The sequence below is a fragment of the Cynocephalus volans genome, chromosome 14 (genome assembly GCF_027409185.1).
Source record: "Cynocephalus volans isolate mCynVol1 chromosome 14, mCynVol1.pri, whole genome shotgun sequence".
In the NCBI taxonomy this organism is placed as follows: domain Eukaryota; kingdom Metazoa; phylum Chordata; class Mammalia; order Dermoptera; family Cynocephalidae; genus Cynocephalus; species Cynocephalus volans.
In genome coordinates, this window is record NC_084473.1 from 27,782,201 (window position 1) to 27,800,561 (window position 18,361).

Below are 18,361 nucleotides of genomic sequence, written 5' to 3' on the forward strand. Positions count from 1 at the left end.
GACCAGCAAGTAGAAATCTTGAGTTAGGGAGAAGCTGTGGTGTTGAAGGAGGGCTGTCTGTGTGGTGTGCCTTACTGTTTGGAATTGATAGTATTTAAGGGAGATCACCACTGCTGGTAACACCAATTCCTTGACCATATCATTTTCCTGCTTATGTGGCAAGGTTAATGTCAAAATGATTCAAAGTATTAGGTGGCAAGTAATTTTAGCATCCAAGAAAATTGGAATACTTTTAAAATAGTAACAACTGGATTAGGTTATTAAATATGTAAGATTCATGTCCATATAAATGTACACTTTTTGAGAAAAAAGAAAGAATCCTACTCTTTTCCAGTTTCTGCTAGTGTTAAGAAAACATGAATAAAGTTGAGAAGAAACCAGTTAGCTCAGAGTTAACTATTTCTTTGGAGTGGGATGCTGATGGTAAAGGCAAGTTAGTTATAGGGCTGGCTAACCAAGTATAATAGAGCACACATTGAGTGATATCTAGCATGGCATTATGTACTATTAGATTAAGCTGTCGAATAACTATTTTTTACTTATTCTATTCTCTCTACTGAAATAATCTAAAATAATTTTTATTTGGTTCTGTAATATGACTTTCTGCTTATGTTTAAAAACAGGTATAGGGATTCATAATATTTCAGACTTGAAAGAGCTGACACAAAAGGAATTGGAAGGTTTTTAGCCTCATAGTTTAGTTTTACTTAATTTCTCTGCTTTCTTTGTCATTTCTGAGATGTAGACTAGGGTGCACAAGTCTAATTTAAAGCAAATTTATTCTAAGTGCTCATGTTTTCTGGGAAAAAGAGGTAATATAAGTGATGTAGAGTAAAATGCCCAGCCTTCCATCTTCTGCTAGGATAGAATAAATGGATCCTTGTGCATTGTTAAGTGGGACAATCTCAGTAAGCTTTTAGATTTGTAAAAGTGACATGACTCATTTTCAGTATTTTTCTGGGATATCAGAAAATAATGAGAACATCATAAACTATATTATTTTCATGTGATGAGCACACATCATGAGCTATTGGATGACAAATGCTATTAACCTATGTCAGCGTTGTGAGAATTAAAGGTCTGTCCGTAAGGGATGCCCTTGTTTGTTACTGTAAGAGGATGTCACCCATTTTGATTAGCTCAGCATCTTAAAAATGTTTTCACCCGTTATTGGGAAATAAATGTTTTTGCATATTACAGTTTTTTACTCCTGAGCTTTGTCTAGAAAGACTACATGTGCGGCTGATTGTATAAGAGGCAGTGTGAAGCAATGTATATTTTTAAACAACAGCTTGCTGAAAGGAATTTTTTTTTCTTCTTATAAAGAAATTCTTGAAGGTTGAAGTTGAAGATGTCAGTATTAAAATAACTTTTAGGCTTTTTGTGATTGAAGGCAATCATTCTAGGTTGCATACAAATAAAGTAGAAACACCTTTTTTCTTTTTTATTATAGGTGGCTTTCTAGAAGATGACCATAGAGGACCTTCCAGATTTTCCATTAGAAGGAAATCCTTTGATTGCAAGATACCCATTTTTACTTCCAGGTTCTGATACACCAGTTATCTTTTCCATTTCTGCAGCACCAATGCCTTCAGACTGTGGTATGTTAAGTAGCTGTGCTTATAAACTGGTAACTTGACCTCTGTCTTATGCCCTTTTTGTACTCATAATTTTTCCAAGAACCATTTGCGGTGGTTTTTATAAAATTGCTAAAGTTTTCTTTTATCAAAAATACAATTACTTATGCTTTTTCTGCCTCTTAAGCTAAAAGCTTTATTTCAGCTGTCAGTATTTTTATTATGTAAAAATGTTCATTTTAAGCACCATCATGGATTTAGAGGATTTTATTTTTAGAATGCAATGGCACTTAGACATCTAGCATTCTTCTGCTATTGATGTATTTATTTTGATTAAATGTACTGACTTGCTAAAAAGCCATGTACTTAGGCAGAGGGGGTAAGAGACTCTTCCCTGGAGTGTGGAATTAGATTGGTTCATGTTTAAATTGTTCCATTTAAATCTCCTGTATAAAATGTTAATTTAGAAGCATTCCAGTTTTCATTTATTTAAACTTATTTCCCCAGCACCATATTTTTATCAGATAGTGGATAAGTGAATAAAAGAAAACCAGGAGATAAATTCAATAGAATTGTTACATTCTTAATTTAGACAGAGTTTTTCAAGTAAAATATTGGTTTACCATTTCAAATTGTCTTTGGAGGTAAAGATAACATTTTTAAATATTAGTAGATATGATGTTACAGGATTGGAAATTTATCTATTTAGTTATATTCATTCTAGTAATTCCATATTTCCAAGTGTCCTGTTTGTTTAGTATTCAGATTCTATAGCAGCTTACCTATAGCAGTTGTCAGAAGTGTTACATAAAACCTGTTCCTTGATCCTAGGAGTTATTTTCAGCTGTTACAAAAATCGACTGGGTTTGTTTTCAGATACAACAAAATCAGTTATGTGGGCGAAACCTTGAACTAAAGCACTTTGTAACTTGCTTGTTCTATCTTGCATTATAATTGTGTTATTTCCTTTCCAAGACTATAGCTTTCTGAGATAGAGTAGCAGTCGTGTTTTATTTTTGTTTATAACATAAAAGCTGATATAGTCATTCATTGATATTAGTTGCTCAATCAATATTTGTTGAATAAATACATTGAATGAAATGTGATAATGGATATTGGTTCCCTCATATAACTGAAATTAATTGTTGTCTGTATTCTCAGAATTACAGATTCTTAGAATCTGTATGTACTTATAAATTCAGCTTTCCCTTCTCACCACCCAGTATAGAAATTCTGTTTTCAGGATCTCTGACAGATGACCATTTAGCCTCTTGTATATCTTCAATAGTTAGAAACTAATAAAATAGTGGATTTCATTGTTAAAAATCTTTAGTTGTAATAAAATTATTTTTGTGCGTAGACTCAAAAAGTACATCTCCCTGAAACTTTGGTCAGCTGGTACTTATTTGATATGCAGAACAAATACTTCTTTATGTGATAGCCTTCAAGTATTTGAAGATAATTTGAACATTTTATTTCTTCTTTAAGCTACACATTTCTAGTTCCTTCATCAGTCCGTCATTGTCAGGATTTTTAGACCCTTTTCATCCTAGTTGTTTTCTTGATATGCTGTAGTCAGTATCCCCTTAAAAAATGGCATACGGAATTGCATTTACTGAACAAATATTTATTGAAGGCCTCTTATGTGCTAGATACTGTACTGGATGCTGAGAATACCACAGTAGTTAAGACAGACCTTCTAGTGGGAAGACAATAAACAAAAGCAGATGAATAAACAAAACAAAAATAGCATAAGGAGTTCTTTGGAGAAGAGAAACAGGGTGCTGTGGTAGAGAGTAATGGTGGCAGGGTGGCTGCTTGAGATGGGGTTGGTCATCTGAAGAATCAAAAGAAGCCAGTCATGAGAAGAGCCTGGGAAGGAGTGTTCTGGGAAGAACAGAAAATTAAAGGCACAGAATTGGTATATCCTACGAATTCATGGAAGGCCTCTGTGGCTGACAAGCAAAGTGATTGAGGCGCAGAGTGAGAGGACTTGAAATTGGAGAGTAAGGCAGGGCCAGATCATGCAGGGTCACATAGGCCTTTGTAAGGAATTTGTAAGACTGACTAATGAGATTATAATCAAGAAACAAACCAGTCCACACAAACCAGAGCTTAGGCGTGCAGCTCAGTGTTGACTCTCAAGGTGGTTACTCTGTAAGATTATATTACTGTCTTTACACAAAGATTTTTGGAATCTTTTGCTTTGAAATGCCTCCAGAGCCAGTTCACACAGAACACACATTACATATACCTTATACCCACTATACCTTATTATTATTTTTGTTTAAACAGTGAATTATCTGTTAAAAAATTTTAAATAATAAGATCTTATTTACCCATGTACAGTCATACACCACTTAATCATGGAGATATGTTCTAAGAAATGTTAGGTGGTTGTATACTCCTTCTGGTTGGTTCGTTCCCTTATTTCAGGTATTTCCTCACAAGCATGTGCTGAATACTTGAGGAGGACGTTCCAGGGATCTCAGGGGCTCTCTTGCACTACATCTCTCTTCTCTCTGGTACTGTGCCCTTCACATCTGGCTCTGTCTTCTCAACTCAGGAAGTCTGCTGGGCCTCTTCTTGGCTCCTTCTCCCTGCACTGTGGCCTGGAGACTGTCCCAAGGCAGTGACCTGGGTCAGTTGTAGGACTCACCTTGTTTGTATCCCATGCTTCAGGGATCACTGTCTTTCATTGACTAATACCCACTGTCTTGAAAACCATTGTTAATTTTTTTCGTGTTTTGGTCGTTTCATATGGAACGGCAAATTTGATCTGCGTTACTCATTTTGACTTGAAGCAGAGACATCTTCCCCATTAAAACTAATTTTTTTATATAGAAGTTTAAAATTCAAATGTAGTTAGATATGTTAATATATTGCATTATAGCATAGAGGTTAAGATTATGGGTCATTCTAGCCTTAATCCTAGTTAATCACTTAACAGTTGTATGAATTTGGTCAAATTGCTTATTTTTTCTATTCCTTTCTTTCTTCTTCAATGAAATGAGAATAACAAAGTACCTACCTCATGTGGTTGTTATGAAGATTAAATAAGTTAGTATACATAACTTTTATAGAACAATCCCTGACATCTGTTGAGCACTTAATAAGTATAACCTGTTATCATTATTATTTAAATGAGCTGCCTGCTATTTTGCTGTTACCTCAGTATTTAATTACTGAAGCATTGTTGTATGCTTTAGTATTCACTGGGCCAGTGTCCTCCAGCCATTACTTGTCTTTGTTCAAAAGTTCCTGCTTATTTCTCTTACATTTACTTTCTAGATGTTTGCTACTCAAAGTGTGGTCCTTGGTGTAGCAACATTGGCATCACTGGGAGCTTGTTAGAAATGCAGTCTCAGGCTCTCCCTGAGACTTACTGGATCAGAATGTACATTGTAACTAGATCCCTAGGTGATTCCTGTCTATATTAATATTTGAGTACCGCTGGCACAGATGAACAAGAGAATAATTTTCTATTTTGTCTCACATGCCAATCTTTGTGAAGTTTTGATTAGAATTGAAATTATTTAAAAGCTTGTTCTTAGGAGAATTGACAGCTTTAAATATTTTATCTTCTAATCCAGGAACATGATGTGACTATTTCCATTTAAGTTTCCTCTCCTGTCCTTTAGTTTTCTTTAAATAAGCCTCACAGATTTATTGGCATGTTTGCTATTTTTGTTATTGTGTATAGGGTCTTTTTTCCCCATTGTATTTTTTTTTAACAGGAAAAAATTTTTAAATGCAGAAAATACAATGATAGAAAACATATATATGAGGGTACTTGAAAAAGCTCATGGAAATATTTGTATTATCTTTTCATTCCGTTTTTCCATGAACTTTTTGAAGTATCCTAGTGTATCACACATATTCATCATCAGAATGAACAAATATCAGCATTTTGTCATATTTAGCTCTTGTGTTTTAGTTAAAAGAAATAAAACCTTAAAGATAAAGTTGAAATTTCCTTCAAATTCTTTTCTAGTCCCATCCCCCTTGCAACCACTATCTTATATTTAATGTGAATATTTCAGACCGTGTTGTTATACTTTTACTACATGTATGGGGGCCTGTAAACAATTTATAGTACTGTTTTGTATACTTAACAATTTTATGTAAATGATAGATATTTATATATCATTTTGCAACTTATTCACTAATGTTTTTTGAGAGCTATTCTTGTCGATACATGACTTTATTAATTCATTTCTTTAATTGGAAATAAGTATAGGGTCCATCCTATGAATATAACATTTTCTATCCATTCCTCTATGGGGAGATATTTCAGTTTTCCAATTTTTTTTCCTATTGTAATCAGTGCTGGAATAAGCATTCTTGTATGCAGAAGAGTCTGTTTAGGTATATATTCAGAAATTTCACTAGAAATGCCCAACGCCTAGAAAAGTGACTAAATATTTAGTGAATGGGCAAATGAATTAGACTGAAAGAAAATTCAGTTAACTGATATTTATAAGAAACACACTCAAATATGTGTTCAAGAAGCCATGCAAGTTGCTTCTCCAAGTTGTGTACCGATTGTTTTTCTGATTTCAGTTGAACTGAGAGTGTGACCAACCATTTAGTGTTACTCTTGGTCACCACATGTTATTTGTTCTTCCGTGGACATCTGAAGGTCACAAATCCAGAGTATCTGTAGGTTCTTCTGATGATTTTTGTCTATGTAGTTTTTGTTGTTTGAATCTCATAGAAATAATTTGCCAATTCAGTGGCTGCTTAAAAGCATTTAAGCCTTGAAAGGATACAATACACAAGAGAGGACGTGAGAATTACTATCAGGAGGATAATACCTAGGGTCCAAAGAGTGTCCTGAAGCCATCATGCCCACTTTCCTAAATTTAACCAATGAAAAAGATCAAATGGGTTATAATTAGCTTGCAGGGCCTGGGGAAAAGGGCGGTTTTAGGAAACTAGAAATGTTAGTTTGGAGAGTTGTAACCAGATATTAGAGGAAACTAGAATTCAGGATCTGGTTCCGTTTACGGATAGATAACAAAACCTCAAAGACAATGAACAGGACTAGAATCTGATAATGGGTGCTGTATAGATTTTTGCAGAAACACATATTTTCCTCTCTACAGTCAACCCCACTTCTGCCAAAGATAGTAACAGCAAGACTAATTTGTTGGCAAAATAAGTTTAGTTTTATTAAACTTGATTGGCTTGATTATTTACATAAGTGCAGTGAGAATAGTGATTTTGTGCACATTCCCAAATATGACATTCCAGTCTAAGCTTTGGTAATATCCAAGGGGCTTTAATGGCTCCATGAAGTCAATCTGAGTTCCTTAAGACTTTCTGGTAAAAAGGAATCCAAGGTTAAACTTTTAAAAGCCTTTCTAGGCTAAGAAATCAAGCCAAGGACTTTGTCCGTTTGTGTCCTGTTACAAGGAAAACAGATTCTTGTTGAACTTATGTAAATGCCTGTATTGCCATGAAAATAAAGAATACTCAATAAGAGTTTCAGAATTCTGGAGGGGTCAGGTAGGGAGAAAAAAATAAATGTTTTGTTTTTACTTATAAAAGTATACTAAATTGCTATAAGTTATAGATCTTAAAAGAGAAAAAGCGTCCTTTAAATCTGGAAAACAAAACATTAAAGAACCAGCAATATTTCAAACAAAGTCATAAAAATTTTAATCATCCTTATCAATTTATTCGGTCCACTGTAATTCTTTTTCTGCTTGATTTTGGTTTAGCAGCCTCATGAATCTGTTAGTTTTCCATTGGAATTCTGGAAATTCTTACCCAGTCCAATGGTATGATCTTAAAGTTATCAGAAACCTGTACTTGTGAGAGTCTTTTCTATACATCTTCTTGTAATTTTGTATCATAGATGCTTGCAAAAGCTTCCAGGAAAACATCACAGTAAAATAATAACTGTGCATGACAAAAGACTTTAAATGACCTTGGTTAAAGGCTTGATAGATTTATTATAATGCATTTGACAAGGAAATTTAGTTATTTCTGTGACATTTCAAGATAACCAGAATTATGATTGATAACATTATACTAGGCCATATCAGATTTCTAAGAATTTCGTACAATTTCTGGAACATATATCCATATATATGGATGGATAATATATATCCATCCAAATATAACATAAAGAAGGTTAAGAATCTCAATTTGAATATGTTTCTCATGCAAATGAGCCTAATTAGTTTAATCTCTCTCTCTTTTTTTTTTAATAAGGATAGAGAATAAATTCCTTCGAGACCTTTGGGGACCTTTGAAAAATCCCAAAGTTAGTCAGAGGTCAAAAAGACTTTATTCTGAATTTGAATTTTTTGGAAGTTTGTCAAAAATGTCAAAACATTCAAAACGCTTGATTGAATATGTTTGCCAGTACTTGTCATTCATTTAACCAAAACGACAATCACATATTTCAAAGACAAATACAGAAATCCATAAAGTTGTAAAAAAAAAAAAAAAAAAAAATGCCAAAAACCTTGGTTCCTTTAATAGAGAAACTTAAGTAATCAAAGACCTGGCAAAGACAACATGAAGCACAGGAAATGGTCTTGACAAAACCCAGAATCTTTGTTTCTCTGGCAGACCACTCGAAAGTGAAAGAAAAACCTTTACAATCTTCCATCAAGAGCCGACCAATATGCCAAAAAAAATTTATTGTTTTAACAGAGATGAGCTCAAATTATAGTTTTGCATCATTTTGATATTAATGATAATATATTCATTCAATTTTAGTCAGCTTGACCACACAGATTTTTCTCTCTTCTCAACTTTCGATAGCCATTTAGTTTTTGTCCTTCATTTTACTTTTTCCTCAACAAAAAACACATCTTCATAACTGATACCTTTTCGTAACTGTTGTGCTAGCATTCTGTGATTGGCAAATCTATGAACACATAATTTTGTAATTTCTAGAAGCATATGTTTCCTCATAGTTCAACATTTCGATGTAGCCCAGGACATGTTTACTAAGAGACCCAAATATTTTTAGTTCCTCTCTCCAAAATTAGATAAACTTAAACTTTTGTTTGGCAATTAATGTTGCAGTATTTTATGTGAACTTAATGTCAGTTTAATTCACTTAACAATTGTGCCTGGATTACTCATGAAAGTTTCATGAGACATTAAATAGCTAAGCATCTCAAGTTATTTTTCTTTCTGAGAAATTTTATAACAAAGAGGTAGCATGAGCTTATTTGTAATTCACTTGTTATATAACATGAGTTTATTTAACAAGTAAACCTAGGTAGATTGAAAGTTTATGTATACATAATATTTGATGCTGACAATTCTGAAGGCATATTCTTTTTTTTTTTTTTCCCCTTTACCAAGGATTACCCAATTCATGTGAACTTGAAAAGCATTTGGGTTAGTTCCTATTTTTCTGAGAGTTTTAGGAATACTTAATGTATATAACCACTTGTTTTTATTTCTATGTATATTTAACATACATACCTATACATAAACATACAGACAGAATTAGAAATCTTATAGCTTTCATTTCAAAATTTTACCCATGTGTCAGGTATAATAACACAAAGCTTACTAGTTTATAAAAGAATCTGGATCCAAATAATGCCTCTGGCAGATGGAACAAGTTGTGGTTACCTGCTGAGATGGCTAAAGCTTTTTACTAAAGATTTTTCATTTGCATGCTACAAGGAATCTTTTAGAGCATCTATTCTTGAGTCATTTTGTATTTAGAAGCTTCTGCATACAAGTCAAAGAATGAATTCCATTGCCTCTGAGAGGTTCAGGATCCTCTCCTTTCAAGGGCACCCCTAAGGTGTGAGCTATCTTGTCTTAGTTAGAATTTCCTTAAAGTGGTCACTGCAATTCCAAATTATCCTTTGTGAAGTTCACTCATTTGTTCAAAAGACACAAGATGGTAAGCAAATGTGTTCTACATTCTATTTGCATGCATTCTATTTTGGACCAGGTGGAATTCATTTGCTTTCTATTTTGGACCAGGTGGAATTTATTTTGCCTTAGATACTCTAAGTGGTCTTAATCTATTTTTCAACAGCTGTTCTGAAACATGGGGGATCATGTGTTTACCTTCTCCCCCTTTAGAACAGAATAGAGTGACCTACCAAGAAACTTCAACAAAGGTCACTCAACAAAATCAGAGCTCAACACAAGGGGAGTAGAGCTGGAATTCAAAAGAGACTTGCTGTAGAATCCACGGTTGGGTGAGAAAGCAGAGAGCACAGTAGGCTCTGTGGGTATGTGGTCACTCACTAGCCTCAGGGCTCATCAGGGGTCTTCTGCTCATCTCACTTCTGACACCAAAAACTGTCAAAAGAAAACTCAGAAGGCTTTTTTTGATATAAATATTTTATTGGGTGAGAAATAAACTGTTTGCCAATAGGGAGACTTCAAAACTGAAAGTGTAAGAGACTTGTCTCATGAAGCTTATAGCATAGCATAAAAGAGGAAGTTCATATAACTTAATTCTCATTGGTTAAGGCAAACAGGTTAGTTAAGCCATCACTTGTTTGCTATAATGTGCTGAGTCATGCTGACAAAGAAGCTCAAGTTTCATGTACAGTTTAAGTAGGTATATTGGGAAATAGGTCTTATAAGTTTTGCTGAGCTGGGTGTGGGACGGTGGCTCAGAGGCAAAGGCTTATTCTGGCCTCCATTTTGATTTTTTTTTTAACCAGGACCATTTTGTTGCCTAAGATTTGGGATACTATCTCCTAATTTTAGTCTTTCTCTTCTAATAGACTGCTGCTCTACTTTTATACATGTCCTTGGTTTTGTGCCTCTCCCTTCGTCTTTTAGGTATCTTGACTCAAAAAGTAAGAATTATGTGTACATAGTATATTTTGGAAAATGTATAAAAATACAAAGAAGAAAATTTAAAAAAACCATTAATCTCACTACTTATGTATGTTATTATAATCTGAGCTCAATAGTGAGTTATCTTAGCAAAATAGCATAATAGAGAAAAGAAGAGTCTTTGGAGACAGACCTGGTTTTCTATCCCAGATTTGCCACTTAACAGCTGTGTGACTTTGAGCCAGTATTATTTAATCTGAACTTTGTTTTTCTCATGCAAAATGAGAATAATATACCTGCCAGGTCGGGTGTTTGTGAGGATTCATAAAGTGTTTGTTAAGTTGTAAGTGCTCAGGAAATGTTAGTTCTCTTATGTTTTTCTTATTTAGATATTTCTGCTCTTTTATATTCCCTCCCTTTTTTGGGTCAAGATAGTAGAACCTGATTTTATTCTCTTGAAATGTCTTACTTCCTTCATGAGCCATTCTCTAGTTATAGAACAATACCTAACTTTTCTCTGAATCTTAGGAAAGAAGTTTTAAGATATATTTAAATCACATGTTTGATTTTTGTGTAATATTCCATGTTTTTACTAATACAGATTCCAAAATAATCTAGTCATCTTGTCTCAAGGTTTTTTGCATTGAGATGTTACTTCCTTATTGGTTGTAATAGCATTTCCTCTCATGTTTTCCTAAGTGGGTGAAAAGTGATGCTTGTTTATTGTAGAAAATTAGGAATATACAGAGAAGTAAAAAGAATATTTGAGATTATAAGTTTTTCTAGCACACTTAATATTTTGGTGTATTTATTGTTTTTACGTGTGTTTTTAAATTTGTTAAAAATGTCTAAGATTTTATTTATTTTTAATTGTACCTGTTTGTGGGGTACAGTGTGTTGTTTCAGTACGTATACAGTGATTCACTTAGAGTAGACAGCATATCCATCACCTAAACATTTATCTTTTCTTTGTGGTGATTATGTTTAAGATCCTCTTTTTTAGCTATTTAGAAATATACAATATAATATTATTAGCTATCATAGATGTGAATCTACTGCTAATGACATTTATGTTTTGAGAGGCAAGAATATTGATAAGAATTTTGAAAAATTTTCTGTGTCTTAGAAATAGTACCTGGAAAATTCAGGGTTTGAGATCTGTGCACTCACATTGGTTTCATCTGAAATAAAATATAGTACAATACATGGAAATCTTATTGTCACAGTTCAGACAAGCCTCATACTTTTTGATGGTCCTGACTTTGGTTTTGAGAATTGCTTAAGGAAAACTTACTTTTTCTAGCATCTAAATATACTTGTATCATTTGAACCTTGGTCTTATTGTTTATTATTTTCAATATATTTATTTGAAACTTCTAGTAAATTTAATTACATCTTTTTTATTTCAACAGAGTTTTCTTTCTTCGATCCTAATGATGCATCATGCCAGGAAATTCTCTTTGATCCCAAAACTTCAGTCTCAGAATTATTTGCCATTTTAAGACAATGGGTTCCTCAGGTCCAGCAAAACATTGACATTATTGGAAATGAGGTAAGGAATCTTTAGGTTTTAAGTTTGGCATTGTTAGAATTGTTAATATTTTTTCCCATGTGAATAGAAAGATGGTGATAAAGGAGAACGCCTTTAAAGATTCGGATGTTTGTTATCTGTATTTCCAGGTTTTTCATGCAGCGAGTTAGCAGTGTTCATTCTTGCTGTTATTCCCTCATGCTCTGTGTCTTACACCTGGAGTTCTGACATTATAGACCCTTGAGGGGAGGAGGGAGAGGCATTTTTCTTATTTCCTGCTTTGTACAGATTAATCTTGCAAACTTTTATGCATTTCATGAGGGGATTTGATTACCATCATGTTCTGCCTATACTTATGTGTGGTTTTGGTAAGGATCTAGGCTTAAATATAATTTTTCAAAAATATTTTGTTTTTAAGGGAAGATTTCTTGATCAGCACATAGCATGTTGTTGGAAGAGAGCACTTATACTTTTTTCAAATAGCATTCCACCCATTAGAAAGAAAATTTTGCTCATTTTTGAGAGGAATGTAGTTGGGGATTACTTTGGAATAATTTTTTAGATAATTTCTTCCAGTCTGGTGACAAGTTTAATTTTCATTATTGTTGCTGAGTACAGATTTAAAATTTACCCATAAGAGAAGCCAATTCTATTTATACATTTTACTGAGAAGTAATTCATATAAGATAGGCTACCTTGGATCCTTAGCATTGGTTTGAAAGTAATCAGTAATGTAGTAGTCGCTTTGTAATCACATTGTCCTTGGCTTCCTCAGATTCTTAAGAGAGGTTGTAATGTGAATGATAGAGATGGACTGACAGATATGACTCTCTTACATTACACCTGCAAATCTGGAGCTCACGGTATTGGTATGTATGTGGTAAATCTGTTAATTGCTTAGATCGTCTACTCTTGTGTTTATGTAATCTCTGTTTATGCCAATCAAAGTCCCTGGGAAGGTGCCCAACTAATGATAATAATACTGCCCGAATAGGTGAGGATTCAGTTAGGTCATTCCAAAAACCTTGCTCCCTTTTCTCAGGGATGTCTCTATACCCTCCTGGTACTTCTCTACTTTTCTGAAACAGGCTCCATGCCTGACTGCTGACCAGGTGAAAGTAACTGGTAAAATCCTAGAATCTTCCTGAACATTTACAGCAAGGTTTGACAATCCACGATCAGTTTTGTGGGCATACTAATTCCTACAGACCCCAGTCTTTAGGCCTGCATAAGGTCTGTTCCTACATACATAATGTATGTGCATATTTTCCAAAATTGGTATTCTCCTTTGCTTTACCATTTAATCAACCTGCTTCTCTTAACCGTATATTGTGATTGTCTCTCCCTGTTTCAGTAGTCTGATACAGTGCTTCTTAAGCTATTGGTGAAAGACTCCATCCTTCAATCCGTCATGGACTGATACTTTTGTAAAATAAAATAAAAATGAATTTATAATATAAAAATGAAATAAAGACATAAAATATAAGCCCAAATATTTTTCAAAAGGCATAAAATTACATTTCAGTTAATATATTCAGAAGAAACATTAAATAGGGAAAAAGAAAAGAGTTACAGAAAGTATAAACATTATAGTTTGGGACTGGCAGTGGTCCACAGAACACAATTTGAGGAGCACTGGTGTAGTATACTATTTTCAATGGCTTCTTAATATTCTGTTGAATGGATACCACAATTTACTTAACCATTTCTTATTATTGTACTTTCAATTTGTTTTGGAATTCTATTCATAATAAACAGTACAGTGGTGAATATCTTTACAGCTAAGTGCTTATCTGCATCCCTGAGTATGATTATTTTCTTAGAATAAATTCCTGAAAGTGAAATTTTGAGGAGTAAGTGTGTATTCAGTATGCTATTTGCTTTGGCTTTTTACATAAGGTGGTAGATAGCTGTCCATTGGAACTTAGAATTTGTACTAAAGAAAAATAATTTAGAAAATCTTCTTCAGGTGATGTGGAGACAGCTGTAAAATTTGCAACTCAACTCATTGATCTGGGAGCAGATGTTAGTTTGCGGAGTCGCTGGACAAACATGAATGCTTTGCATTATGCTGCTTATTTTGATGTTCCGGAACTTATAAGAGTGATCTTGAAGACATCAAAACCCAAAGGCAAGTACTATCAGCTGACCATTATTGTTAATTCAACACTTTAGTAGTAGCATAACAATTATAATTCAAGGAGGTTTTTACTTCTGATTTATCTTGCTTTATATGCCTTCCTACCCCATTTTATTTCTGAGATAGTTTAAAATTTCCTTATTGAAGATTAATTACTGTCCTTGAACAAAAGCACAAAAGGCTTAGTACAAAGAGATTAAAAATAAAAAAAGTGTTCTCTGGGTTTTCATATCTCTGCAAATTCTCCAGTGTAACATGGATTTTATGTGTAATCAATTCTGTGTGCATTATAATTCTTTTGTCTTGCTTGGGTTCCAGGAATTGAGCAGTAAAGCCTTCAGAGCTAGGCATTGAAATGATAAAGAATACTTATTTTAGATGGCATTCAGTTCTGAAATTTTGTGATTCAACTTAAAGGATAAAATTTCAGATTTTTTTTTTTTCATATCTTGATGATATCCTAAAATTGAAGATTAGAATGTCTAAATCACAGACCTGGTATTTTGATTTTCTCTCTTGTCTTCCTCTTGGAGGTCAGTTTTCTTTTGAGAAAAATATGAGGACAAGTGAGTAGTATTACTTTAAGTTAAAGAGAATGTACAATATTTTCCCCATTGTAGAAGACATGTTCTAGGGATTCAATAATTCCCTTCTGATTTGCATAATTGTTCATTTTCTCTTTAAAATTGTATCTTTTCACTTTCTGAATGATGTTGGGAAGAAAGCCTCTGTTGACAGTATTATGTCTTTAGTAATTCAGGAGAGTTTGTCCTGATCATGCCTGGATTGTTTGCAATAGTAAGTAGGGCTTAATGGGGATAGTGTCATTTAGATTAAGGTAGGACTTGCAGAACCAGAGGTATATTAAAACCTTGTTATAGAAAATATTCAAACTGTGATTCTCAAATCTGAGAGATATCCTGTATTTAAGAATAACATAATGATGATTTATTGAATGTTATTAGAGTGTCCTTAGAATTGCAGGATTCCTTTTCTTGTTATGAAGTCCAAATTCATTTGTTGAGAAGAGTATTGTGAATCAGGATGAATGTGAGCATTTCTATGTTTACTTATTTGTTTAGTGCTAACCATGATTTCCTTTTATTGAAAAGCAATATAAAATAAGTTTAGAAGTAAAAGGAAGATAATATTTTACATTATTTCTTCCGTTATGAATAATTTATGCTTTGTGCCAGAATTTACTTCCTGTAACTATTTTTGCTTTATCTGGAACATTTTTCCTTAGATTTCTATGTTATTGAATATCATTAGTGTTTCGTTTAGAAGAGCTTAATAGACTGCTAATCTGACAACAGCCATACTTCCCTTGCATTTTAGACCTTTTTTCTGAACATGCTTATTTATGTGCAGTGTGGAAATCTGATCCTGTTCTCTTCCACTCAGCCGACAGTTCTTTTAGTACATCTTCTGGTAGTTCACAGAAAACTTGAGGGTCAATGTCAGAAGGAAAAGTAATTTTCTCATCAACAGAATCTTGCTCTCTATTATCTGTAAGTCCTTCATGATGAGAGACTGTTGCTATCATTTGCTGTGGCTGTCTGTAGTTCAGTTTTTGGAGAAAAGTTTCTCACTGTGCAAATTTGGAAATGAATGGAAACAGATACAATGGGGATTGTATTTGAAAAGTGAAATCCTTGAGACTTTTAAGTCTTTCACTCATTTATTCATCTTTTAATCTATTATCTACATAATATGAATAATCCTTTTGGCTAGAAAGGTAAGAGGAATTACTGCTATTTAAGCCAGATGTTCCCGGTTCACAAGGAGTTACAGAGGATACTTGCTTGCTATCGGGTAAATGATCTCTAGGATTTAAGGGAATATCTTGCATTGGTTTTGTAGAAAAGAAAGATAATATTCTTTCAGAGGCAGCTCAGACTTCCTTTCCCTTGAAATGTTTCCCTAGATTTTCTGGAAAGGATTTCTTCTTGAATACCTACTGGAAGCTGCTTAAAGACTTCTTGGTGAACACCCTCAAGAAGTGAATAGTGGAATTCAATAGTGTCTTTTTCTTTAGAAAAATTTGTAGTATCTACAAGAGACTTGTACTGTCAAGTCTTACACTTGGTAGAAAATCCCAGTTTGATTCTTTGTCTTTGGGAAACACTTCCATGTGAGTGTCTTTCATTTTATTTTATTTATTTTATTTTAGTTTAGTTTAGTTTTTGGCAGCTGGCCAGTACAGGGATCCAAATCCCTGACCTTGTTATCATACTATGCTGTAACCAACTGAGCTAACAGACCAGTTCAGTTGGTTAGAGCTTGGCCTTGTAACACCAGGGTGAAGGATTTGGTTCCTGTACTGCTCAGCCACCAAAAAGAAAAAAAAAAAAAATTCCAGCCTTGAGAGGGTCACTATATATAATCATTTTAAAACTGCACTGGCTGGAGTGTGAAGTTGTTAATGATGTGTTAAATAAGAATCAGTAGGCCCTTTCTTAGTATTTATTGCTTCAAGGTTGCGGAAGCACACACTTAAAAGGGTAAAGTGAAATGACATCTTTACAGTCACCATATTTCAAAAAAGTTTCATAAGTATATCAAGCATTGGTGTCATCACATCATAATTTCCTGTCCCTAACTTCTGAATTACATGGGATGCAATAGGTACTGACAACTCTCACAACTACAGTGCTCCTCAGATGAATACTGATGGATTATCAATCTTATTGTATGGGGCTTCCTTCTATCTTGGCATACTCTGTTCAAAAGACTAGCAAGAAGTTCTTTAATCAGTTTTTTAGCTTCAATTTCTGATGAACTTTTAAAAAATGAATCTTATTCACTAAAGGACTGAGGCTGTCCTGAGGGCGTCACAGGAGTTATCCTCTCCAAAACTGAGCTTTTGGATACATTGAGCAATGGAAATTCCTAATTCCTTTTCCAACATTTTTGATGAAAAAAAGGTTTGAGATCATGCACACTATTGATAATCAATGCTTCAAGATGTTTGGTAGTTTTATAACCAACATTAGGTATTTCCTGTATGTGGTTCAAACTATGAATGAGGTCTAGATAACTTTCAGGTAGTAAGACTGCCTATTGATTTGGTTTAAAGACGCAGGAAATTGATTTTGCCAGTAGTTTATTAGAAGTCACTCCAGCACAGCCATTGAGCCCCAACTGATTATACATGGCTTCCTGCATCTCTGCTGCAACCTGAGATCCAACAACTAGTCTTATGTGCAAGATGTCATGCAGGTTTATAGACTGATTATTGTATATATGACCCGACAGTCGCTGCTCAAAGTTCATCACTTTGAAGCTGCTGTAGTCTATTCTCAACTTTGTCGATTTCTGTTAGATCTACAAGATTTTCATCAAATCCAAGTCTCTCAACAACTGGACTAAATTCTTCCAACAATTCTGTAGCCTTACAAGACATCTCTCTGTAATGTGTGAAGTCTTTGCCATTAACATTAGGTACCAACTGTGGATACTTTTCTTTGCATCTCTGACATTCATACATTTCTTAACTCCAAGTTTCCTAGCTTCCTAGTTCCATGTAATCAAGAAATATTTCTGCTGAATCCCTTCTCATTTACACCCAAGGAGGCCACTGGGTTCTTCAGGCCCTGGTGTACCCTGTGAGCCGCCTGCTACCCCCACGTACGCCAGCTCCATGGCCCGAGCCTTGGCCTCTTCCTTGTCAAGGCCACCTTCTTCCTGAAGCTCCACTCCCAGCTTCAGCATTTGTATATTTAATTAGTCTTTAACTGGTTTAAAAATTCTGCATTGTTTTACTTCCCACGGGTTGGCAATCTTTTTCTGTCAAAGGATAGATAGTAAATATTTTTGACTTTTTATACCTTTTGGTCTCTGTTACAGCTACTCAGTTGTACATAAAAGTAGCCATAGAGAATATGTATATGAATGAGAGTTCCAATAAAACTTTATAAAAACAGATGGTGGGTCAGATTTGGCCCATGGATCATAGTTTGCTGACCCATGACTTAAACTCCACTGTAGTTTTCATGGCAAATATGCAAGAGATTTAATGAGTGATTATGGTAAACTAGCTATTTTTACAAATATGAATTGTTGCCATTAATTGCTTTTAAATATGGTTTGGTTTGTGATGAAAATATCAGTCCATTTTATAATGAATTTTGTTGCACAAAGAAAATAACCAGTTGATTATTTTAACCAGATTATAATATAAAGATTTTTTTCCATTGTGAAATAGTGCTTTTTGTTGGTTGATTTGTCTTATAAATAGCTAAAAAAGTCCCTCTCCCTTACCCCTCCAAAAAAGTCCTGTCTCCTTTTAAACTATAATAGCTAAATTAAAAGTTTTCATTGGTATAC

The 18,361-nt window shown here is 33.9% G+C and overlaps 1 protein-coding gene and 1 pseudogene across 6 annotated transcripts in view; one reads left to right on the forward strand and one right to left on the reverse strand.

Annotated features, from left to right (window-relative positions):
- Positions 1–18,361, forward strand: part of CLIP4 (CAP-Gly domain containing linker protein family member 4) — an 87,162-nt gene that overhangs the window by 20,140 nt on the left and 48,661 nt on the right. For all 6 annotated transcript variants that reach the window (XM_063078258.1, XM_063078256.1, XM_063078259.1 and 3 more), the window contains exons 2-5: positions 1,454–1,601; positions 11,774–11,913; positions 12,668–12,761; positions 13,862–14,023. In XM_063078258.1, coding sequence (XP_062934328.1) covers positions 1,469–1,601; positions 11,774–11,913; positions 12,668–12,761; positions 13,862–14,023 — 529 coding nt within the window. In that variant the 5' untranslated portion in view covers positions 1,454–1,468. The remainder of the gene's footprint in view (positions 1–1,453; positions 1,602–11,773; positions 11,914–12,667; positions 12,762–13,861; positions 14,024–18,361) is intronic.
- Positions 15,390–17,746, reverse strand: LOC134363259 (DNA polymerase iota-like; annotated as a pseudogene).